Source organism: Drosophila arizonae, chromosome X (assembly GCF_054131065.1).
Source record: "Drosophila arizonae isolate 15081-1271.41 chromosome X, UAZ_ARI_1.0, whole genome shotgun sequence".
In the NCBI taxonomy this organism is placed as follows: Eukaryota; Metazoa; Arthropoda; class Insecta; order Diptera; family Drosophilidae; genus Drosophila; species Drosophila arizonae.
This window is the reverse complement of record NC_142927.1, coordinates 7,120,001-7,146,202: the sequence shown is the minus strand read 5'-3', so window position 1 is coordinate 7,146,202 and position 26,202 is coordinate 7,120,001. Positions and strand designations below refer to the sequence as shown.

General features: G+C 40.9%; 2 protein-coding genes across 4 annotated transcripts in view; one reads left to right on the top strand and one right to left on the bottom strand.

Moving 5' to 3' along the window:
- Positions 1–5,094: 5,094 nt before the first annotated feature.
- On the top strand, positions 5,095–9,981 carry Cyp18a1 (Cytochrome P450 18a1). Its single transcript, XM_089473028.1, has 5 exons — positions 5,095–6,255; positions 7,499–7,620; positions 7,738–8,167; positions 8,258–8,522; positions 9,190–9,981. Exons 1-5 carry the CDS (start codon positions 5,868–5,870, stop codon positions 9,596–9,598), a joined length of 1,614 nt encoding a protein of 537 aa, XP_089329154.1. The 5' UTR covers positions 5,095–5,867; the 3' UTR covers positions 9,599–9,981.
- Positions 9,982–10,712: 731 nt separating this feature from the next.
- Positions 10,713–26,202, bottom strand: part of phtm (cytochrome P450 enzyme phantom) — a 29,909-nt gene continuing 14,419 nt past the window's right edge. For all 3 annotated transcript variants that reach the window (XM_089473029.1, XM_089473030.1, XM_018015227.2), the window contains exons 2-4: positions 12,787–13,253; positions 12,579–12,727; positions 10,713–12,128 (exon numbers count right to left, since the gene is read on the bottom strand). In XM_089473029.1, the coding sequence (XP_089329155.1) occupies positions 11,091–12,128; positions 12,579–12,727; positions 12,787–13,135 (1,536 nt within the window). In that variant the 5' untranslated portion in view covers positions 13,136–13,253 and the 3' untranslated portion in view covers positions 10,713–11,090. The remainder of the gene's footprint in view (positions 12,129–12,578; positions 12,728–12,786; positions 13,254–26,202) is intronic.

Below are 26,202 nucleotides of genomic sequence, written 5' to 3'. Positions count from 1 at the left end.
TTAGATTATAGTCCTCGGGATAGTAATATAGTCAAATGGAAGCTATACAGAGGAAATGATTGCCGGCTTAGAGTAGTGATCAAATAGCAATGCGTAAGGCATGATTGTTAATTCTTTAATAAATAACACCCGAATAGACGTAAATCGTATACCACAACTAGAAAGGAAAGAGTTTGAAATGTTCACATCTACAGTAGAGCAGCCAATTTGTGTTGTTGCTAAAGTTCCTGAAAACAATCTTCGGCATTCGTAGAGAGTATTATGCATATAAGGCATGGATAAGTGGATATGTGAATATATTAACAAATTTCGTTATTTATATCTGCTATCTGTATGTGTAGATAATTGCGGTATTTATATTAATGACTAAATTTTGTATATTTCAGTTTCGAAACGCGTATTAATTAATGGGCTATTCGTTTGCTGTCTATAAGTGCAATCGCAGACGGGCGGATATGCTGACGTTATGACGGCTGATGCCTTTGCCCCTCGAATCATTCAGATTGAGATTGAGATTGAGATTGAGATTGAGATTGGGATTGGGATTGAGATGTGGCAAACCAGTTAGTTATTACCTGTCACCGGGTTCGCCTGGGACTGCGCTGTGAGTCTCATTCGCCTCCGCCTCCGCCTCTGAAACTGAAACGAAACTGAAAATGAAACTGAAACTGAGACTGAAACGAAACTGAAATCCAATCCGACACTGTCTCCTGTCTGAGTGGCCGTGGCAACGGCTCTGGCACCGGCTCTGGCACTGGCACTGGCACTGGCACTGGCTCTGCCTCTGGCTGTGGCTGTGGCATATTTCTGCACTGACTCATGTCCGGTATCCTTGGCTGACTGTACAAGCGGTAACTATTTCAGTTCACATTCTGGGGCTTGCCTAGTCAGTCATTAGCCTTTTGGCAGCAGTTCCTGGAAACTTCGCCGGCCGCTCAACAATGCGGCCGCTGCTGACACCGGCCTCTGCTTTGGCTATAGATCTGTGTGTCTGGGCCAATGACCGCTTCCAAGGCCGCGCGCGCAGTGCACAGTTTTCCTGTTCTCGATTTTCATGATCTGTCTGTGTGTGGTGTGTGTGATCCTTAAGTGCACAGAGAGGGAGGGAGATAGTGAGTGAGCGAGAGCTAGCGAGTGGAGAGAGAGAGAGAGGGAGTGAGTGAGTGAGTGAGTGTGCATGGGTAGTTTGTTGTCCTGCGCTGCAGCGGGTGCGTTGACCCAACGGCCATTGTCGTAAGTGCTTTGTTTTTTTTTTTTTTTTTTTCGTTTTTTTTCGTTTTGATTTTGATTTCCTAGAGGCCACGTCAGCAGTTGCCTGCCACATGCAGCATCCTAGTTCGGCAGCTGTTGCCAGTTCAATGACTCGACTAGCTACTCCTCTGTGCGGCTGTACGACAACAGTTGCTGCTGCCTAGTGCAGTTGCTGTTGCTGTTGCTGCTGCTGCTGCTGTTGCCATGTCGCAATCTTAGCTCCTGGCTTGATTATCTTTTGCTTTTGCTCACTCTCACACTCCCTCGCTCCCTCTCTCTTGCTCACTCGCTTTTAGCCCTGTTTACACATTTGTGGCGCGTGATTTTGGCCACAGCCTTGAAGCTACCAGCTTCACATTTGGCATTTGAAGCTCTGGCTTTTTGTGTTTTTTTTTTTGTTGTTTATTAAAGCTGTTGCTGCGCCGAAACATTTGTCTTCTAGTATACTTCAGCTCTGGCTCTGGGAATGAGAACGGGAAAGGGAACTGCGACTGCGACTGTGCTGCACTTGACATTGCCGTTGACTTGTTATTCGCTTTATGCTTCATTCATCAGGCAGTCGAAAGCTCAAAAGACACATAGAGAGAAGCAGAGAGAAAGAGACAGAACGAGTTAGACAAATTCAATGCATAAGTATATACACATATGTATATGTATATATGAAGAGATAGAGAGGGAGAGAGTTGCTAGAGAGATACAGATGCTGTTTGCTGATTGCTGATGCTTACTAATTATCAAAATTGAATTGAATTTAAGTAGATGCAAATTAGTTCATTGCCCGCTAATGCTAACAAAACGAGTAGAGCATGTTCTAAATAGCAACTGCCCGACTAGCTGCTGCCCTGCAATTTTCATTAACAAATTAAATTCTGTAAAGAGCTTTCGCTGCTTTCTCTCGAGCTGTACTTCAATAGAATATAGCTGTAATACCCGCTTGAGGCGCTCTTCGTTCAATGCCTGTGCTTTGCTCAAGTACAGGGTATCTGTGCACACACTTGCTCAGCATAAGGCCACGCTGTCGCTTTGAACATTTTGAAAATACCGCAAATATTGTGCATAATCCGTTCACAATACGCATAAATATCTGAATGTGGTTAATTATTTCACAGACTGTCAAAACAGGCGTCCATTAGCGGTCAAGAATTTTTTTGGGATTTGTCTATAGTAATATACAGAGCTGTAGTATATACGCACGCATATGGAGTGTATTAGAGATCGGAGCTGGGGCTGGCAGAAATGCCAGCAAATTAGTTTAATTCGAAGGCCCTAGCAAACGGTGCTTTGGCTGTAGTTGGTATTTATTTTAATCAGTCCAAATTACTCTAAATAAATAGTTGGGGTCTAGCAACAAAATATGTGTTCATATTTTTATGGCATAGTTCCTAAACATATAACATAATATAAATTGAATACATTATATAAATAATGTAATATAACATGAATCAAGTAAGATGGTTGCAATCGGGTATTACCAACTGTAAAATACGTATTCGCGACCCAAATGCTGTCAGATTTATTTTTCCGAATTTGCCTCTCCTTAAATATAGTACTAATTTAATTATCTTTTAAGCATCTAAATAGAGGAGAACTGCAGTTTTTAGTCGTCAAACTTTGAGTTTCTAGCTTTCAAAGTGGGGAAAGTACAGATTTACCTCTACAATTATCGTATATACACATTGGGTATAAACATATTTGATATATGTAAATATTAAATATTTTAATGTTATAAATATATATATTTTTATCTTGATCCCAACTCGAGTATGTAATACAAATTTCAATTTTCCAACACTTTTCATAGTAGCATTTCAGAGTTACTAAATACATATTGTATTTCCCGAAGGCCCACACCACTAGTGGGCGTTTCGAGAATATCTTTATAATTAATCAGACGAGGATACCCATATGTACGATCGTATGGCTGGATAGACGTACGGACAGACGCACACAAAACCAATTGAATTTCTTGAATAAGTAAATTATTCATAAATTTTGGAATTTTTTTTTCATTTACTTTTACTTTTACCACTTTTTTTTTTTTGTGAATATAAATAAGTGGGTATAGGTCCTGCATTCACTTTTAGCTAATATATGAATATTGATATATGAAGTGAGTAGCAAATAAGTTAATTTTCATATATGCATATATAACTAAATATATCGTATGATGACCAAGATTAGGAATCAATTTACAACTAGAGATTTTCCACTTAAGTTTAAGTTTAACTTTTCCGGTCACTTTTTTTTTCAAATGAAAATAAAAAATATTTTCAATTTTGACGAGTGACGAGTTTTAAAATTGTGAATATTTGCTGCACATAATTTAAGTTTTAATATATATATATATTAATTTATTTTAATGCATATATTCATATATAATTTATTTGATATATATCGAAGTTTCTGGGCCAGCAACTGTGCGTCTGCTTCTGGTTCCGTCTGTCACTTTGCTTCATTTATTTTATTTTTATGTTTTCTTTGCCACTGCAGACTGCGCCGTCGACGTCGGCAGCGTTTGGCGTGTGGCTGAGGGTCAGATCTTGTCCTTAAGCCCAACAAAACACAAAAAAAAAAAAAAAAAACCGGCATGGTCTTTGCTTGTTGGTAAACAAGAAGCAAACAAATCGTTGAATTAATCGTAAGGCGAACCCAAAACGAAATCGAAAGCCACAGAAACTTCTGCAGAATTGATTACAAATGCATTTGAATTTGAAATCCAACAAAAAAAAAAAATATATATATATATATATATTGTTGTTGTCATATAAACAGATCTGTTATCTTGTTCATCTGCCGCTCAGCTTCTTCTTGTTCATTGTGAATTTGTTAACAACATTTTTGAACTTGAATGCAATGCTAAGGACTGACGTCATTCGGAATTTTGATACAATGCCCAGACCAATAAATATGAATTATCAAATCTCGATTCTTTTGAAATCTATCTCGGCCGCGGATCACTGGGCGAAGGCTTAGCTAATTAACCCCAAATGCAAATTGGTTTCTTTTGAGAGGTAAAGGCAAGTGCAACTGCTTCCGCTATATATGTAGATCTTGTATAAAGTTTCGTTCAGTGTAGCTTAGGCTTCGTATATATATATATATATGTGTATATGTATGTATGTCTTATCAATTGATAAGCGCTGCAAGTACATCTGTCCGAGCATCTGCGACAGCGACTGCGACGGCGACTGCGACTGCAAAGTCGAGCGCGCATCGCTCCAGCGCCAGCTGTGTCAGCCGCTGTCGACTGCCGAGCGCCGACTGGCCAGCGTCTGATTGCTCTTGAGCTTGGCTTGGAGCTCAGTCAAAAAGAAAAGAAGAAAAAAAACATAAACAGAGAGCGCAAGCGGCGCTCGCGTTGCACTCAAAACAAAAGCCGAGCGCCCGCTTTGAGCTCAAACATGTTCGAGCTGGCTCGCTGGCAACATGTTGGCTGCGATTGAGTGAAACGCTCTGACTGCGCTGCTTATTGGAAACTTGTTGATTTGGCGCTGCCGCTGGTCAGCGGCCGGGGGCAGCGGGGGCAGCTGCTAGCTGGGGCGAAACGACAGCAGCAGCAGCAGCAACGGCAGCAACGGCAGCAGCAGCAGCAGCGGCGGCGTCATTTCAAGACTAATATGAGCGCATCAAACCGACTGAGACTGAGTCGGAGATGGAGATGGGGATGGAGAGGGAGAGGGAGACGAAGACGTAGACGAACACTGATATGAGCGAGTGCGCTGTGAGTGACGCCGGCAGCGACGGCAGCAGCAGCAGCAGCTGCAGCAGCCGCTGCCCAGCTTTTGACTATCAGATTCTGTCCCAGAGCGGGCCACAGTCAGAGCCAGAGCCAGAGTCAGAGTCGGAGTCGGAGCTGCGCAGCCAGACCGCGCTCTGCCCAATCGAGCAGCTCGAATACGTTGCAGACGCGCAGCGTCGCAAGCGGCGGCGTCGTATCGGTCGGTCGGTCGTCGTCGTCGTCGTCGTCGCCGCCGTCGTCGGCTCTGGCTCTGGGAGTGTGCGCGCGCTTGAAGCGGCCGAGCCGCGATTGCCGTCGATCACTCGTTCGCGTTCGGCGCTGCTCTGCGAAGCGGCGGCCGAGTTGTTATAAAAGTGGCAAGGACATACGCTCGAGCCATTAGTCGAAAACTATAAACGCTCGACGCGAAATCGTCTCCGGGTCTCTCTCCGCCTACTTCTTCGACACCGAGCACGCAACTATTTTTTTTTTAGATCTACGCTTAAACTGTTACCAACACCACAACAAACGCACAATTTTAGGCGGCTAACAAGAAATACAAATTTTTTATTCAAATCACACAAAAAGGAGAAATTTTTTTTACTGTTTCCTGCGCCACGGACAAAACTACAATAAAAAAAAAATCCGAAAAAATTTTTTTAAAAAAATTCCAACATAAGAATTGAATTTTTTTCGTAACGTTCGGACGCCAAGTAAAAGCAAAAGTGACAACAAATGACTCTGCAGTGCAGCAAATAAATCAATCAAAAACAATAACAAAAATCATATATATATATCTGAATATATATATATATATATAAAGAAGGAAACAGCATCGTCAGCTGAAAGGACGCCGCCCCACCCCCACCCAGAGAGCAGCAACAGAAAACTCGGCAACATGCTGGGCGAATCGTATGTGATAAAGTTTGTGAAGCGCCAGCTGCTGATGGAGCAGCAGGATGCCCAGAATATGCTGCTCTTCTCGCTGAGCTTCCTTACCCTGATCAAGCTGCTGCAGTGGCTGCTGCGCCTGTACCGGGAGCTGCGCAAGCTGCCGCCCGGCCCCTGGGGCCTGCCGGTCATCGGCTATCTGCTGTTCATGGGCAACGAGAAGCACACGCGCTTCATGGAGCTGGCCACCAGGTACGGCAGCCTCTTCTCCACCCGCCTCGGCAGCCAGCTGACGGTCGTCATGAGTGACTACAAAATGATACGCGAGTGCTTTCGCCGCGAGGAGTTCACAGGACGACCGGACACGCCGTTCATGCAAACGCTCAACGGTTACGGTAAGTCGAAAGAGAATACAAATAAAATTATAAACATATACAAAACAAATATAATTAAAAAAAAATGTTTTTAAAATAATGAAATGCTAGTAAAAATTAAATATAAAAAGAATTAAATATGAAACAGATTTGTTTAAAATAAAATAAAATTCAAAATAAAAATTTGACTTTACTATGAAAAAAAAAGACAAAAATTTAATGTACATATTTTTTATAATTTATTTAAAATGTAAAAAAAGAAAAATATGTCCTATACAACATTTTTAATATATTTTTATTTATCTGTTTTTCTTTTCATTATTTTAAAATCAAATAATACATACATATGAGCAAATAATTTATTTAATTTATAAAATTTGTTTTCTTGTTTATATACAAAATTTACATATATTTTAACATGACACTTTTTAACTTTTTAAATGAAAATCAATTTTAATTTTATGCTCTGATTTTTTGCATTTTATTCATATACGCATATATATATATTTGTTTTTATTATATTTATTTTACATATTTTACTACTCATAGTATTTTTATTTTGCGTACTATGGAAATTTACAAATCAATCGACACGTTCCAAACTTTTGCAGCGCCAGCACAAAATGTTTAATAAATAATTAAAATGCAAATAAATATATAAATATTTATGTGAATATAAATAAATAAATAAAAGCAGTCAGGCTGATATGCATACCTTTATATATTTATATATAAATCTGTACATATCGCAATGCACTTCAACTTTCAATAAAATGTAAAAAATTAACAAAAAAGAAGAGGAAGAAGAAGAAGTAAATGACAATAGCAATGCATTTCTTTGTTGCCCGCTTAACTTAATATATAATTGTTGTTGCTGCTGTTGCTGTTTTTTTTTTTTTTTTTTTATTTCTTTTACGGCTGCTTTTGGCCCGGCCATAAGCCGCTTTTATTTTATTTTGTATTCCAATGATAAGAGAAATAAAATATAAAAAATTCCAACATTTCTTGCGTTGGTGATTTCATTTTTGGCCCAGAAGTGGGGCAGAGCCTACCTCAATTAAAGAAAGAGAAAGAAGAAGACAACAACAGCAAACAAAATACAATTAAAAATTAAATAAAAACTCAGTTCGCTATAGCCATATACATATATGTATATATTGTAGATATATAGACATATGGCATACAGATATATAGTATGTAGTCATGTGTATGACATTATGAGCAAGTTGTCTTAATATATTGGACCGCATTGTATCGCTTGCAGGCATCATCAATAGCACCGGCAAACTGTGGAAGGATCAGCGTCGCTTTCTGCACGACAAGTTGCGCCAGTTCGGCATGACCTACATGGGCAACGGCAAGCAGCAGATGCAGAAGCGCATCATGGTGAGTACGACAACGACGACGATGACGATGATGATGCTGCTGATGATGTGCAGCCGAGAGAACATTCACTTAACTGTCTCCCTCCCCCTCTCTCTCTCTCTCTCTACTCTCGCGCAGACGGAGGTGCACGAGTTCATTGGGCATTTGCATGCGAGCGACGGACAACCGATTGACATGTCGCCGGTCATCTCGGTGGCTGTGAGCAATGTGATTTGCAGCCTGATGATGTCGACACGGTTCAGCATCGACGATCCCAAGTTCAGGCGCTTCAACTTTCTGATCGAGGAGGGCATGCGGCTGTTTGGCGAGATTCATACCGTTGACTACATACCGACGCTGCAGTGCTTCCCCAGCATCTCGACGGCCAAGAACAAGATCGCCCAGAATCGTGCCGAGATGCAGAAATTCTACCGTGACGTCATCGACGAGCACAAGCGCAGCTTCGATCCCAGCAATGTGCGCGATCTGGTCGATTTCTATCTGTGCGAGATTGAGAAGGCCAAGGCCGAAGGCACCGATGCAGAACTCTTTGAGGGCAAGGATCATGGTAAGTGTTCGACTCTTGGCCTGACGCTTGACAGTAGACTGAATGCTAATCAATTTTCGTTCGCTCTCGCCAATCCCTTGTTCATTGCAGAGGAGCAGCTGGTTCAGGTGATCATTGATCTGTTCTCGGCGGGCATGGAGACGATCAAGACGACGCTGCTGTGGATAAACGTGTTCATGCTGCGCAATCCCAAGGAGATGCGACGCGTCCAGGACGAGCTCGATCAGGTTGTGGGTCGCCATCGTTTGCCCACGATCGAGGATCTGCAGTATCTGCCAGTCACTGAGTCAACGATACTCGAGTCGATGCGCCGCTCCAGCATCGTGCCATTGGCCACCACACACTCGCCCACAAGGTAAGCTATCGATAGTTGGCCATCGGCTTATCAGCTATCAGTCGGTTATCAGCTGGCCACGCCCACAACCGTGGGCCGTGCGCCCGCTTACGCATGCAGCGAATTGTGCGCAAATGCTGAATGCAAATGACGACAACGAGGTCCGCACTCGTCCGTTCATTCACTCCACGCATGGACAATGGCACGCGATTGGCACATTCATTGTCGCCGCCAAGGGGCCGGCCTGGGGAGGGGGTGCGGTGGCTGTGGCGGGTGCTTGGGGCTTTGCCTCTCACATCACATCACATCGCATCACATCACATCAAATCAAATCAAATCAAATGGCACTGGCACTGGAAAGCCAAGCAACTGGGAAACTGCCTTTCATTCAGTACTCAAGCCCGAGCTCTTCCCGCACTCCGCCACTTCGCCACTCCATGCCTCCCCTCTCCGTCCGGCCATGCGGTATCATTGGACGCGCTTCCTTTGCGTCGCAGTTTGGCCCAGTTTCGGTTCTACGCACTTGATAATTCTGATTAGAGGCTTGTCAGCTGATAACCGCACAGCGAATCAATAATACTAAACGCAGAAGAACTGCAGCTCGTTTGAAACACTTGACTAACTTAACATCATCTTCCTCTCTCTTTCTCTCCCCCGCTCTCTCACTCTGTTTGCTATCGCCTCACAGAGATGTGCAACTAAATGGCTATACCATACCGGCCGGCTCGCACGTCATACCGCTGATCAATAGCGTTCACATGGACCCCAATCTGTGGGAGAAGCCGGAGGAGTTCCGCCCGTCGCGCTTCATCGATACGGAGGGCAAGGTGCGCAAGCCGGAATACTTTATACCCTTCGGTGTGGGCCGACGCATGTGCCTGGGCGATGTGCTGGCGCGCATGGAGCTCTTCCTGTTCTTCGCCTCGTTCATGCACTGCTTCGACATTGCGCTGCCCGAGGGCCAGCCGCTGCCCAGCCTGAAGGGCAATGTGGGCGCCACCATAACGCCCGAGTCCTTCAAGGTCTGCCTCAAGCGTCGCCCCCTGGCGCCCACGGCCAGCGAGCCGCATCAAGTGCGCAATGTGGGCGCCAACTGAGCCCCAACTAGGCGGGGCTCAACAGAGCACGGTTTTGTTCCTACACAATTTTTTTTTATTATTATTAATATTATTATTATTATTAATATTATTATTATTATCATTAGAGATTTACATGCATAGAGAGAGACAATATTGCTTAAGAAATTAGGCCTTAGGCTTAGCGTTAAGTAACAAGTTTTTAAAGGCTATACGACGAGCCTGTCATCAAGAGATACAGATGCTACCTATCTATACCCATCTATAGATAATGTATCTGTGTCATTTATCATTTAGCTATGCTATAAAGCAATCAAATTCTATTCTTTCAACCCCAAGAAGCTGTGTTCAGTTAATTAATAATTAATTCGTAATTAAAATACATTAATCAATTAGCATTTTAATTAGCCAAGTTGAATTATTTTGTTTACAAACATCTTTAAATAGATACATATATATATAATTTTTTTTGTCTTTAGTTAGTTGATGTTTTTTTTTGTTATATTTAAGACAACAAACAACAAAACAAACTGTGGTTTATTTTAAGCACACAAATATAGGTAAAATACAAATAAATTAAAAAAAAAAAAACAAAAAAACAAAAAAAAAAAACAATGATAAAAATTTTAATAATAAAACAAAATTAGAAAAAAATAAAACAACAAATTATTTTCTTTAAAGATTAAAAAAAAAATATTTAGTAAAAAATAAACACAATTACACAAATTTAAATAAAACAAAATCATCTAAAAAGCACATTCAAATATTATTTTTAATAGTTACAAATTTTTAGCGGAAAAATAATTAATAAAAATCTTAAATGAGCAAAAAATTAAAAAAAAAAAATAAACAATATTTTTGTTTTGATATGCAATATTAAAAAAAAAAAAAAAAAAAACTGAAGATATTTAACTCTTGTTAAAAAACTTAAAATAATCAAAAAAATTTAAATAATTGTTATTTCATAAAATAAAATCAATCAAAAAATTATTAATTAATTGTTATTATTTAATTTAAAAAATAAAGAAAAATTAAAAAAAAAGCAACATATGTGACAGTTAAAAAGAATAGAGCTCATAAAATAATATTTTATGTAAAAAAAAATTTTGAAAATAAAAATATAAATACATGCAAATTCCCAAAAATAAACATATCTTTTATTTTCAATCGTTATATGAAAAAAAAAAATATATATATATGAAAATATTTTATAATATTTTTCCATTTACATAAATCTTAAAATAATAGCGAAAATGAATAGTTTATTTGACAAACACCGCTTAAAATTAGTTTAAAATATATTTTATTGTTGTTTATTATTTATATTGCTATAAGATAAAAGAAACTTGATAAGCATAGAAAAAAAGAGAAAACGAATGCACTTAGTCAAATTGTTAATTTGCGAAATAAAAATATTAAAATAATAATAATAAAAAAAAAATTAAAAAGTATTTTAAAAATAATAAAAGCCTATTCATTCTAAAAAAATGTTGAAAAAATAATCCGAACAAATTTAATCATTTTTGGGTAGCTCTTCCATAGGGGTAAATTGAAGTTTGTAGTGCGCCGGAGCCAAGGTGATGCCACATTCGCCTTCGAAGTCCACGTGCTGCGCCTCTCCGGCGGGCAGCTGGACGTGGAAGCGACGCAGAATGCGGCCCGCGTAGAGCGTGAGCATCATGCGGGCCAGCTCATCGCCGGGACACATGCGCTTGCCCGTCTGGAAGGGAATGAACTGAGCGGGCGCCACATAGTCGCCGTCCGCGCTGAGAAACCGCTCCGGCCGGAACTGCTCCGGCTCCGGCCAGGCCTCGGGATTCATGTGTATGGCCCACTGCAGCACCAGCACCATGGTGCCCTTCCTCAGGTGGTAGTCACCCACCATGGTGTCCTGGTCGACGCCGTGCGGTATGCCCAGCGGCACGACGGACCGAATGCGCTGCACCTCCGAGAGGCAGGCGCGCAGATAGGCGATCGGCTCGAGCTCAGCCAGCGTAGGCGACTCGCTGAGGTTGCGCAGCTCCGACTGCAGTCGCTGCTGGCAGCGCTGCTCGCGCGCCATATAGAGCAGGAACCAGCGCAGCGTTGCCAGCGACGTGTCCACGCCGGCGCCAAAGAGATCGGCCAGCAGGTGACGCAGTTGCTCATCGCAATACAGTTGCGAGTAGGGCTGACGTTCGTGCAGGAAGTGCGCCAAGATGCTGCGGCCAGGCGACTGCTGCTGCTGCTGCTGTTCCTTTTCCTGTTGTAGCTGCTGCGCGCAGCGTGCGATGATGCGATCGTAGAGCGCATGCGTCTTGGCCTTGCCGTCCAACAGGAAGCGTATGCTGCGCTTGTTGCCCGGCAGATGGCGCAGCCAGGGCAAAAAGTTGACCATGCCCGAGATGCCGATCAGCTTGACGCCCTGCTCCTGCAGCTGCTGCAGGTACAGCCAGTTGGGATCGTGGCGCTCGTAGGTCTCGCCAAAGACCAGATCATTGATGATGTTGCCCAGCGTGTGCTGCAGCGCCGGCAGCGGATCCAGTGGGGCCTTCGCCTCCGACTCGTAGGCCTGCGAACAAAGAGCACGTCAGATCCAGAACGGACAGTGAAAAGTGCCAAAAGCGAAAGGTGGAAAACAAAAAGAAAAAGAGCAAAAAACAAAGAAAAAGAGAGAGAGAGAGAGAGAGACAGAAAGAGAAAAAATGGCAAAGCAAAGCAGCAAAAACATGCGACAGCAACAACAAAAAATTAGCAAATTTGTAAATTTATGCGTCGTCGTTGTCGACGTCGGCAGCAACAGCAGCAGCAGCAGCGGCAGCGACGTCGAGTGACGACCACAACGGAAAGTGAATGTCCAGAGACGACGACAGCGGCAGAGACGATGACGATGACGCGTAGGACCTTCACTTTCATGATTCTTGGAATTTCTCGCACAGCGGCCAGTTAGCCAATTAGTCAGACAGAGAAAGAGACAGACAGAGAGAGAGAGAGAGAGAGAGAGAGAGAGAGAGAGACTCACCTGGACGCACTCGCTGACGCCGTTGCTGATGCGCTGCTCCAGCTGCGCACGCGTCTCGCACTGTTTGCGCGTCATGCCCAGCGCCTTGAGCCACTCGATCAGCTGCCTGCGCTGATATTTCCATATGTCGCCGCCGGCGCCAATGATGCCTGCAAGTTGCTGTCTTAAGTCATTCGATTCGGTGGCAAAGTGCGGTTAGAGTGCTTACCATAGCCGCCCATGATGCCGTGCGTCAGGTAGAGCGGCGCCCGGGCGGTCAGCTCCTCGTGCCGCAGAAAGTCGCGCACCAGCGCCGCATCCGCCAGCACCACCGTCCGCACGCTGCCCATGCTCAGCTGATAGATGGCGCCGTAGCGCCGGGCCAGCGCCTGCAGCGACTTGTGCGGCGCCAGCCGATCCACGAACGGCAAGTACCCCAGCAGCGGCACGCCCCACGGCCCGGGCGGCGTGCGGCCCAGCAGACGCGCATTCCGCCGCTGGCAGATCAGCGCAACTGCAATGCAGACGAGCGACAGCAGCACCCCGAAGACGGCCAGGCCCAGTTCATCTGCACTCATCGCGGCAGCAGGTAGAGATCAGGTAGACCGCGCGCGTTATCCCTTGTTCAGCCTCAGACCCTGTGTGTTCGCACGCTGACGTCCGTTCGACTGTGCGGCTCTTCAATTACTGGAATTTCTACGGATTTGCGGGCGAAATGTAATGCAGGCAGACACCAGGCATAGCCGAAGGCCATACAGTAGATACACATGCATACATATATATATATATGTGTATATGTGTGTATGTATGTGGTTCTGTATATATCTATAGCTATAGCTACTGGAAGGTTCGCTGCTTTAAAATTGAAATTGAAACATAGCCAAATGCTATGTACATACATTTACAAGCACACAAAGAGAGCGATAGAGAGAAAGAGAGAAAGAGAGAGCGAGATGGTGAGTGTGGGCGATAGAGATCTTTGCGCATTTGTAATGCCGTCACTCTCGCAATCTGTTGCATATGTTAAGTTGTTTACAGTCTGTAAATTTGTTCATATCCTGGCTGGGGCAATGCTCAATCTGTAGGACTTGAGCAGCTAAGAGTTGCTTTACTATGTAATAGATAGATATAATTGATATTTGTACTGATATATTGACAAAACTACAGTCAACTTAAAGATTAACTATTTAAGTACAGTCGAGTCTCGATAACTTTTACCCGTCAAAATCGAAAATCGCGATAAGTCGAACAAAATTTTATCCCCTTGAACAAAATTCTTTCTCAATAATTCTCGATAGTTTAAATTTCTGCCTAAATACAAAATTTGATCCCCACGCCATTTCGCACTACTGCAACTGTATATTATATAGCCTACGAGAACGGCACTTATCAATAATACAACAATGAACCGAGTCAATAGTTGGAAAAATTCCACTTCGAGATCTCCTTAATCCTGCAAAGAGCTGATATTCCAATAATTTCACGCTTCTGTCATGCATACACATCACATGCACACACACATACACATGCTCTGCTGACTGCGCAGTTGACGCAGCCAGTCGCTGCTTGGGCTGCAATATGGACTTTACTATGTGAACTTCATTGTGGAATAAATCCTTTTGTAGTTGTAAGACTATTTTATTTATTCAAAAAGCATTCGAATTTGTTTAATTGCCAAAGCGCAAGTCTACAATATTTAAATTTACTTTTTTGCAAAGTTAATGGGTAGGGGGTGTGATATTAAAAATAGAAAAATTACTTTACTTTAACAAAACTAATTCAATGGCTTCTGTTCCATAATTGTTTTATATTTACATTAGAAATTATTAACAAAATAAATAAAACAATCAATTATATTATGTCCAAATATTTATATATATTACAGGGCATTTCAAGTGCGATCTTCAATTTCTTTGTAATATTTATATTACAGGGCATTTCAAGTGCGATCTTCAATTTCTTTGGGGTCTTACATTTTATTTTATTTTATTTTTTTTTTAATTTATTTTTTATTTATTTGTTTTTTTTTTTTTTTTTGGCTAAGTTTGCTTTGCTCTGTTTCGTTTTGATTTTCATCTCAATTTTTAGGCAAATTTTTGGGCTTTTTTCATGGGTTTTTTTCTGAGCTTGAAAACAATTCTAAATATTTTAATATATGTAGCTTCTCTGTGTATAAAGAGGTACGCCTTAGGGAAAAGTCCAAAGTTGCCAGATGCAGAAAAAAATTAATAAAAGATTTCAATATGAAGCAGGAATAAAATCTAAACAAAAGCTAAAAAAAATACATAATTAAATATATACATGACTAGACTAGCTTATAGACTAAGATTTATGTAGTACTATATATATGCATATTTTAGTACCTTTTCATAATATTATCTACTCTTAATATACATTTATAAAGTGCTTCGTGCTTGAATGTCTAGTCGTACTGTGATTCTCCATACTATTGCATCAACTAGGCCTGGCAATTATATTCCCACACATACACACACACGAAAACACACACAATCGCACACACGCACACGCGCATAGATTTACAACAAAACAATAATGAACATGATATAATCCGTTACATAAATGCTGACAATCCACACCAGAGAGACAAACAAGGATACCGCGACGAGGGGAAGATCTATAGCAATGAAGCTGGTGAATCATCGGGATCATGCCATCAGGTTTCTGCGCCAGAAGCTGCGCTCGCTGCTGCACAGCTTCCAGGAGGACTGCGATACGACGTACCAGGAGGCGGCACGTCTGCTCTTCCATCTGGGTCTGGAGGATCTGGAGACGCACATCAATTGGCTGGAGTACTACAATGCCCATGCGCCGCTGCTGAAGTGGAATGCGGTGAACAACTACATCGAGCTGCACTATCCGAACGACAAGAACGTCCAGAAGACCACGATTGCCGAGTACACCAAGCTGACGATCTACCTGCAGCAGGAGAGCCTCGAGATGCCCCGCAAGAAGGCCTACTATCTGATCGAGATGCTGCACTGCGCCCGCAGCCTCGACCAGCTGACTCTGAGCGGCGCCCTCAATCCGCTGGAGCCGGTCGTGGTCGATCTGCTCTTCCTGGACGAAACCATCGAGAAGTTCTACTACTTGGTCTATCACCTCTTGCCGCTCTATCGCGATCACATACGCCTCCAATGCGATTGAGTTTGCTTTCGATTTTTGCTCTTTTTATTTTTGCGGAGACTTAACCAGATATTGTTTTATTTTCTATTTACCGTTGATGCGAATCGTCCAAAATGCTGCAAAGTTCCAAGCCAAAGACATAACTGAATAGAGGGGGAGCTCACGCTCCAGAGAGAAACTATCTCGGGCTGACGCTGATTCATGCCAGGCACGGAAGACTTCCAACAATGGAGCAGAAAAAACAAGTTCAGGGCCGCTGGCATGCGCTAAAATAGAATCCAAGACCCGTGCCATTGACTTTAGCGAGTGGCTGGCTGGGAATATGCGAATGCGTGTGGCGCACAAAGGACCAGAAAACAGGGCCAGGCACAAGATGTACGACTGCTGCTGCTGCTGCTGCTGTTGCTGCTGCTGCTGCTGCTGCTGCTGCTGCTGCTGCTGCTGCTGCTGCTGCGTTCGGCGTTTACGAGAGTCGCTGCGCCAACATTATATTTTAATGACCTGACGGCAGACGTTAACCCATGAATCCCAGTCTGCCAATGAACCGCAACTGCCGTCTGCCAACCTACAGTGGAGATGATCACATTTTTCCGCAAAATTCGGCTGAATATAGCTAGCTTTGCTTCACGATCTATACTTTTTCTCTATCTTACTCCCAAGACCTGATCTCAGTTGTTTTAAAAGATACATCTCTCTATCTCGCATATATTATTTCTATCTCACTTGATCTCTCAATCCCTCCCTTCATTATCTTCCATCTTCCCTCACTCCTCTCACTATATCTCATTCTCTGCAATATGATTTTACTTGATCTCTCTTGATCGTTCTTATAATTTCTCTCTCTCCATCCTCCCTTATTCTCTCTCTTTCTTTCCCTCATTCTCTCTGTCTCTTTCTCACTGTTTTGAAAATTATTAGTCATATTCAAATTAGCTTCAACGCTGAAGTATCATATGTTTTCAATATTTCATATCTTTTATAAGGTCTTCAAAAAAACAATAAAAAAAATTTCGACCGAAAAGCGCAAAGTCTTGGACTTCCTTAACATCTACTTCAAGTCGAAAGTCTAGCTAGCGTTAGCGTTTTTCTGGCTAGTTGGCTTTGACTTTGGCAGCTTTGACTAGCCTACGATAAACTGGCATAAATTGCAAAGAACCCTCGGTCGGTGAACCTTTTTATTGTTGCCAACGGCACTGATCAAGGGCTGAAGCTTCCAGAAAATGAAATTGTTGCCTTGCCAGACTCAATGACCGCTGCGCAGCATATAGGAGGACGACTCTGGAGGGGGGCTAGGCGGAGGGGAGGGGGAGGGGAGAGGGACTAAGAGTGCGTGCAGCAGCCACGTTCTTCAGGTGGCAACAGGTTCAAACCGACAGCAAGATCATTGGCCGGCCAACAACATCCTATGGAAAGGACATGAACCCCAGCCAGACAGTTGCTGGGATCGGCTCGATTGCTGGATTATTTTTAAACCCTTCAGCTGGAATCTCGATCGCTCTCTCTCTCTCTCTCGCTCTCTCTCTCTCGCTCTCTGTCTGTCGCTTGCCAACGCGTGGTAACTGGCAACAGCTCGGCTGGGTGGTCAATAAACTTTACAAACTTTGAGACTTTGAAACCTGCCGCAGACGCATTACGTGCACTCACTCACACAGACACACACACACACATACAGTTGCACTTCGAATTGATATTATGCTCTAATGTCTAATCAGCGCATTGCGCATAAAAATTTTCGGTTCAATAATGGGGACAGCTTCGGTCGTCAGTTTAGTACGGCTCACGTGGCGTATGCGCGTTGTTCTTATCATTTTCACATTCTTTATAAGAGTGTGCACACACACAGATGGAGTGTGTATTGACTTATTGTAGCATGTGATGTACATTTCGTAAAGGCAATTTGTTGTTCTTCTTCTTCTTATTACATATTTATTACAATTGCAACAGCAGCAACAACAACAACACTGTGATTGCTTCTGTTCTCGTGACACGCCCTCTGCGTGCCCTCCACCCTCCCGCCGGCAGCCCACACAAAGCATTCTTCAATGTATTTGCTTTGTACATAAATAATTTCGAAAGCAGCAGCTCAATTAAATGTGTCAAGGTAGTTTGCATGCTTTATTTCTTAACCCAATTTTCACACTGCGCATTTGTATATATATATATATATATATATATATATATATTAAATATATATACATAGTATATATATGCACATAAACAAATATTTGATTGCTTGTCAATATACTATGCTTGCGATTGTCCATAAAAACAAAAAACTGCCTCGTCAGACTTTCGGGCATTAATGGAGCGCATCTCGCATTCGGACTGGCCCAAAGTCCAAGGTTGTAGAAGAATCCGACTCGCATTGGTGTTTGTATTTTGCACGCGTTGCTATATGACCCTTTCTTTGTTGTCTTTTGTCTTTTGTCACTTGCTCTGGGCATAGATGGTAAATCGAGCTGTGCCCCAAATGCTGAGCGCACTTCTATTGCCATTTGAGCTGATCAAATAGTTTTTGTTTCATTATTGATTTTTCATGCAGCTTATGAAATCACCTCCTGTCTCACAATTGTTTCCATTTGTAATCTAATTGGAATGCCTCACATTCATGGTCACATCCATTTCCAATTGCTGCACATGCAATTACCTGACTCTGATCAAATTTATTCTCCTTTTGCGCTTTGCAAATCAAATCAACAAAGATCAATGACAAATTCTCATGCTGCTCTACTCACACCCTTATCTCACTGCGCAACATATTGTTTGAGATTTCAGATTACAGAAAATGACAAATATTTTCAGATCTCCCTCCCTCTATTTCTATCTCTGTCTCTGTCTACTTACAAATCTTTCTTAATCTTGCATTCTTTTGTTTACTTTATCTTTCTTGAATATTATACATGTATTTTCGCTCGCTCTGATTCTCTATTCCTGTTGCTCTCTCTCCTCTCTTTCATTCCTTTCTCTCACCTATCGCCTTCTCTCTCGCTATGTCTCTGCATCGTTCCATCTTCTCCAAGTGTCAACTATTTCCTTTCTTTCAGGAGCTCCTTCTCTCTCTCTCTCTCTGTCTCTCACTCTCTCTTATCTTTCTCTCTTTTTTTTATCCCTTTCTTTCTCTTATGTCTGCCCTTTATATCACTATATATATTTCTCTCTCATCTCTCAATCTCTCTCTCTCCCTCTTCTCCTCCCTTCCTTCCACCCACTCTCCCTCTTTCTCTTTCTCGCTCTCTCATATATCAGCTTCTGAATACGTTAAACTTCATTCCAGATATAAATTAATTAATCTATATGAAAACGTTATCATTGCAATTTGATTAGTATAAACTGAGATTAGCCAAGCTGAATGCAAATCTTTATATATTATACATATATATGAATATATACATTTGCTAAGCTCAAGAACATTCTGTATAGATAGTTCGAGAAGTGACTCATATGTTCAGTCTATTATCATTAGAAACTTTATTTCATATCAATAAAACTGTCAATCGAAAGACAGCTTCAAGGCAAAAGACATTTATTCCGCCCAAATGTAAATGTTTGATTTGACTTATTTTATTTAATTATTTTCAGTAAACACGTGAAAAGAGCACTGCATATAAATATATATTCAAACAAAAATATTTTTCGAAAAAATCTGGAAAAATTTAAATTGTGTTGACAATTGAAATTATAAATTGAAAGAAAAATATTTACAGATATAATATATAATTTTTGAAGGGATTGTGGAGATGGCAATAATAATAATATAATATCTCTTATTGGAAGTTACGAAATGGAGAGAATAAAAGATAGAGATAGACAGTGAGACATATGATAAATAGACAAGGTAAGAGACAGAAAGAAAAGGAACAAAGAGGGTGGAACAGAAGCAGTGAATAATTTAGATCGTGAGCAATAGAAAGACAGACATAGAAGGGATAGAAAAGGAATAATAGAGATAAGAAATAAGAATCGAAGATCAAGAAAAATGCATGAAAACGATAAATATAAAAATATCGATATGTAAAAATAGAAATAGAACAGGAGAGAGATAGAAAGCGATCATAGGAGAGAAAGGAAGAGAGAAATAATAATAAAGAATGAGTAAAAGAAAGAGAGAGATAGAAAAGGGGAACATAAAATGTAGAGAGATTTGGATATGAAAATAAAATGATTATGCAACAAATTATTAAGTGATACAGAGAGAGGAAGAGGGAGGGACAGGGGGGGATAGGGAGGAAAAAGGGATGGGCAGGGATTGAGAGAGAGAGAGGGAGACAGCTTAAGAGTGAGAAACGACGACAAGAGCGAGGCTGAGAAATAGTAGAAAGCAAGAGCTGTAGAAATTAGAAGAAAATAAACCAGGCATGGGAGATGATAAGAGAACTTATCGAGAGCGACATAACAATATTCAATAATCAAAGTTCCTAAAATTTAAATGCAAAATATCGAGATAGTTCTAGACAGATTCAAGCCAAGAGAAATGCCGATCATCAGGCCGATTAATTGATCGATGTAATCGATTAGCGATTTCAATTTGGTGACATACGCCGCGGCTGCTTGTCTGCATCTTTATTAGCTGGCTGCCTCGACTGTGTGCTCAGCGTGCGAAATCAGATATAAAATTTGAGCCTTGACATCTTTCATAGGCGAAGCGCGCGTTCATTTAACTCATCCAAACAGTCGACGTCGGGCAGAGTGCCAACAGCAGCAGCAGCAGCAGCAGAGCTAAGAACGTGCCGGCAAATGCATTTAATAATCATTAAGAACAGCAGCAGCAGCAACAGTTGCAGCAGCAGCAGCAGCAACAGTTGCAGCAGCAGCAGCAGCAACAGTTGCAGCAGTCGCGGCGTCGTCGTCGAAAAGAATTTACATTTCAGATTGTGAATTTTTTTTCTTTTATTTCATTCTCGATTTCGTTTGGCTTTGCCAACTAGCCGGGCCAAGTAAACGCTAGTTACTTAGCTGCACAAATTAGCATATGCTACACACACACACACAGACACACACACTTACGCACACCTACACACAATTCACAAATTGGCGCTGAAAAGTTCTGTCTGTGCCGCTGTTGACACTGTCTCTGCGCGTGAGTCTGTGGCCGGAGTCGTAGCCAAAAACCGAATCAAACCGAACCGAACCGAGTCGCTACGTTGTTGTTGTTGTTGTTGTTGCAGGCCGTTGCAATGGCGCACAGTTCAATGGCTTTTGCGCCATTTTAAGATCAATGCACCCCGCTGCAGCAGCAGCAGCAGCAGCAGCAGCAGCAGCCGCAACCGAGCAGCCGCTCTAACAATTAAGCAGCTCCGGCTGGCGATGCTGCTGCTGCTGCGGCTGCTTGTGTGCTGCGGGGGCGAAGGGGGCGGTAGCTGCAGCTGGAGCTGGAGCTGGGGCTGGCTGACCACCGGCCGGCCCGCCCGGTGCCAGTCTAGGCCAGGCGAACCAATCGAATCTCGCGCGCGTTGGCAAAAAACCTTGCGCATGAACAAATCCATGGACATGGACACACACTCACTGGCTGATCAACCCCCAGCACAACCCCGCGGCGCCTAGCGCCCCCCTAGGGGGCAGCCAGTTGTTGGCCAAGTTGTCAGCCCAAGTGGCAGCCGGGCCAGAAATCAAAATACAAATATTAAGAGCTCACGGAAATTTTATTTGTTTGCCTTCGTTTTTCATTTTGATTTCTTTTATTATTATTTTCGTTGTTGTTGTTGCTGCTGCTGCTGCTGTTCGCTTGGCCTGGGCTGGGATCTGTGGCGATGGGGCGGGGGGAGGAATTTTGGAATTTCTGAGATGCGAGTATGCAAAAAATTCATTTCGAATGTAAACTGGAGACCGGGCCGCGAGTCTAGCCGGTTGCTGTTGCCGGTTGACAAATTGCCAACTCAACTTGTTCTGACATTTTTATATGAGTTTGTTGTTGTTGCTGCTGTTCATGTTGTTGTTTATGTTGTTGTTGTTAATGTTGTTAATCGTCTAATGAATGTGGCAACATTCTAATTTAAATTGCGCTCCACACATTGTTTCGACACCTGCTCAAAAGGTTTTTACAACTGAGACAGAAACAAACTCACTCAGACACACACACACACAACTGAGCACTTACCTACACAGATGTACACACACACGCACATACCTACTCCTTAAGCAGTAACAGCTAAAGTCCTGCTGGGATCAGTACTGGGACCTTTACTATGGATAGATATATGATAGAACGAAATAGTCTGGCAGAAGCAGAACTAAAGTTCATATATAAAATAAAATGAAGGACCTACTTATCGGTTGCAGTTAGTAAGCAGAAACGGACCATATTAATATGGGCAAAATCATCGTCAAGTCAAAGAGATCAGTGAAATACATTGGCATTCCATATGTGCCTGGAATATGGGCTAAAAAAAAAATAGATGCTCCTGCAAAGTTGTCTGTCCTGTCCTTCTCTCTCCCTCTCTTTCTACCTCTGTTTGTGTCTTTGTCCTTCTCTCTCTCCCTTTCTCTTTCTCTCTCTCTCACTCTCTGTCTTTTTGTCCTTCTCTCACTTTCTTTTTGCCCATCTCTCGATATTTATAATCGTCTCTAATAATACACACACCATTAACTTTGAGGCTTTTCTCAGTATGGATTATCCAACAATTCCACGTATTACTGCTAATGAACAATTTTCAATATATTGTAATTAGCAATTTCCAAGAAAATAAATAATAGTTTACCTGATTCGGTTAGATTTTATAGCGACAGATTCAGTTTGATCTATGATTTGTTAAGCTATCATCTTTGATTTTTCTCTGAAAGACTGAACTATAAATCTTCCAATACTATTTTTTTTTTCATGTTAGGGCTAATGGAAAAAATTGTATAACTTTTGTTGTCAAGTTGAGAAAGATACCCACAGTTGAATTGAACCTAATGTAATGAACCTAAATGTAGAAACTATACTATACTATAGTAAAGACGTCTATAAACATTTATATTCATGAAATATTAGGATAAATAATTTTTGTTTATTACTTAAGATCTTTTTCTGAGAAACGTAGGAACGCCATATCGCAAAGGACCGTTTAACAACAGAGAACAGAGAAATTTAAGAACTAATAAAATCAAAATGAAAGCAGAGAATAAATAAAAAATATATATATTTAAATGATATAAACTTTCTAATCATATAATACATAAACTCAGTTCAAATTCTATGCTCAATAACAATCTGTCGAAGCATTCACCTAACCCAAGGGTTAGCTCTCGTCTGTGGGATTAGCTTGGCAAGCACACAAAAAAAAATACGAATATAATAAAAATGATTGAATATGATAAATAGTAGCAGTATAGTCCAAGTCGGACGACAGCTTAGTTAGCAGCCGGAGCACCCAGAGCCGGACTAATGTGGAGCAACAACGTTTTATGCTAATTCCAAGGTTCTGCATTGGTTGGGTCAACGAATCGTGTCGCTGCTGTTGTCGATGTCGATGCCAATTTGAATCGGATCGAATCGAATCGGAACGAATCGATTCAAATCGAATTGAATTGAATCAAATGAAATCAAATCGCATCGAATCAAATCGAATCTAAGCGCCTTAATCGCTAATAACGTGCCCACTAATCATCGGCCATATATCAATAACAATGAAACAAATTCATCTGGAACTAGAGCTGAGAGACTGAGAGGGAGACTGAGACTTTGACTGAGGCTGTGTCTCTGTCTCTGTCTGACACTGAGGCAAGTGACATAGAAAACGTCAAGCGTTTCAGTTTCAATTTCGATTTCGATTTCCTATTGAAAGCGTTCATTGATCTCTTGCTGTAATGCTGAAGTGGAATTCGAAATTCTTGGCTGAGCCGCAGCTGTTACACAACCAACAGCAGCAGCAGCCGCAGCAGCCAAGGCGATAGTTCAATGTGGCCCTTCGAATTTATGACCTAGCTTCCGACTAGGGCAGTGGAAATCTGTTCGAAGGTCAGCCAGACAAACGGAGAGACGGACAGACGGAAAAAATAGCTATGGGCCATGGGGAATAAACAAGACAAACAAGGGCATGACTCGAGCTGAAATGCCTAATAAGTATAAGCCAAGACAAATGCTCATGCAATTGGACGAAACTGTAGAGCCTATCATGGCATTATCATATTATTTGAAATTCTTAATATGAGCTGAGGCGATGCAAGCCTTGGACTAGGCATTGGATAATGTCAAACAGGATCGAACGCATTAGCTGACAAGCTCAATGAAATGTTCATTTTGATTGTGTAACGCTTCGTGGAGCCCCCATTGAATACACATATGTATATATATGCATATATCTTCAACAATATCTATATGGATGCATTTATATATCCAGCGTACATATATGTAGATGTGTGCTATCATCTCTCAGTCATTTCTATTTACATGAATTGCGCTTGAGCAATTACAATGTCAGCCATTGACAATTCAATTACAGCGATAAATTTCAATTCTAATGTGACACTTGAATAACAAATGTAGCAAGTCGCGGCAACAAGTTGCACGCCAGCAGATACCCTAGGCACTGGCGCCGAAGGGTGTGTTGGCAGCAGTTCACAATTGCAGAAACTTGTATAAATTATAGTCAAATTCAATTCATATACCGCTCATGTCACATTAGGTTCTTCAAGCATTTTAATGATCTCTGCTTTTTTTTTTTGGCAACCTGTTAAACGGGTCGTATACTCAATGTAAAGTACGTGCAATTGCATTGGCAATCTACGGGGAAGCACATTAAGCTGAGGCGCCGACAGCAGCAGCAGCAGCAACAGCAGCAGCGACAGCGACTGAGCTCGCATTATATAAACTGACAAACTAACTTCAAACAAATCGGTTGGCTCTGGCGACGCATGCTAATCCCAATCAGCATGCAATTGCGATTTAACGCCCCAATGTGAGTTGCATGTAAATGCAATTGCAATGCTGCTGTCTCTGTCTCTGTCTCCGCTCTCTCCGCCGTCACTGCTGTTGCAGTCGCATATATGTATACATATATATATGTGCATACATATGTACAGTTGCGATAACGAACGCCCACACACGTGATCAAGCGAGGCACGTGACGTGCGAACACTTTGCGCTCTAATCAGAGGAGCTTGGCGAATGCACTTAGTATCACTACCCTACATTAATTAAACTTTCTTTATGGCGATGGCAATTTAAAAGAAACAATGCATATAAATATATTATATATTATATGTATGCTGCATATTAAGCGATTATTATATATATGAATAGACATATATATAGTCATTGTATAGTACTAAAGATAATATACATATATCCACTCTTCTCTGGTAAACTTCCATAGTAGATTCACTCTGTTACTATTCCACTGTAAATCTTCATATATTCGACTAGTAGCCGATAGGCTTTAGAGGAAGCTGTATGTACTAGTAGTATATTTAAAGCAACTGTATCATAATAATATATATGTATATAATAATAATATGAAAGTATATTTTAATCTACTTAAGGTCTTTTTTTTTACATTTTTGAAACTTCATTTAATCATAGAAATTAATTTTTAATAGCAGGAGAGACTCAAGACTGAAGCAAAAAATTGCCACCAGAATATATTTAATGTGGATGTGTGTCATATATATGGGCAGGAAAGTCAACTTTTGTAACATGTTAAGGGATTAAGGGTTTTCATCAATTAAGAGCTATAGGATCCACATTTTGTCAAAATATTTATTTATTTTTATTTATTTATTTTTTTTTTTTTTTCATCAAAAGTACAGAAGTAGACTTGCTGAAGAAATTCCCATATATTTTATTTTATATATTATTTTATATATTATAAAATAATATTATTTTACATATATTATTTTATATATTATAAAATAATATTATTTTACATATATTATTTTATATATTATATATTTATTAAATTAATATTTGTCTTTTTTCTCAAAATAAATTAAATTAAAATTATAAAAATTTTAAAAAATTTATGTTTAAAATTGTGGACTTTCTTTAAAGAGTCCTTGTTCTTGTATAGTCGTCTGCTTGAAATTCTCTTTCAAAAACTTCAAAATAATTATGATAGTCTTTATGTTAGACACCGAATGCCAAGCACCTACATATCTCATATATAGGCAATAATGAAAGCATTTTCATCCTTTTCTTTTTTGTGAATGTTTACATGTCAACGTATAATACCTACATATGTATATCTACTGTAAAGAGCTCGGAATATAAAAGCTCGTTAAGTATTCAAACAAAGGACAAAAACTATATTCATCAAAAATAATGGAAGGTTTAACTAAACACAATTTTATGAGATAGTTTCAGAGCAAATTTCAGCTAATATATTATTTAAAAAATATATAACTAATCTCAGCATTGCATATTCATTCCATATAAAAAGTTTACAATATTGTATTTTATAATTTTTAAATATATGTAAATCTATATAAGTGTTCATATTCAAGAATATGCAAACAAAAAATCCCAAAAATGTATTTACTGCTTAAATTTAAGCACAAATGTTCTTAAATATTCAACAGCTTGCCC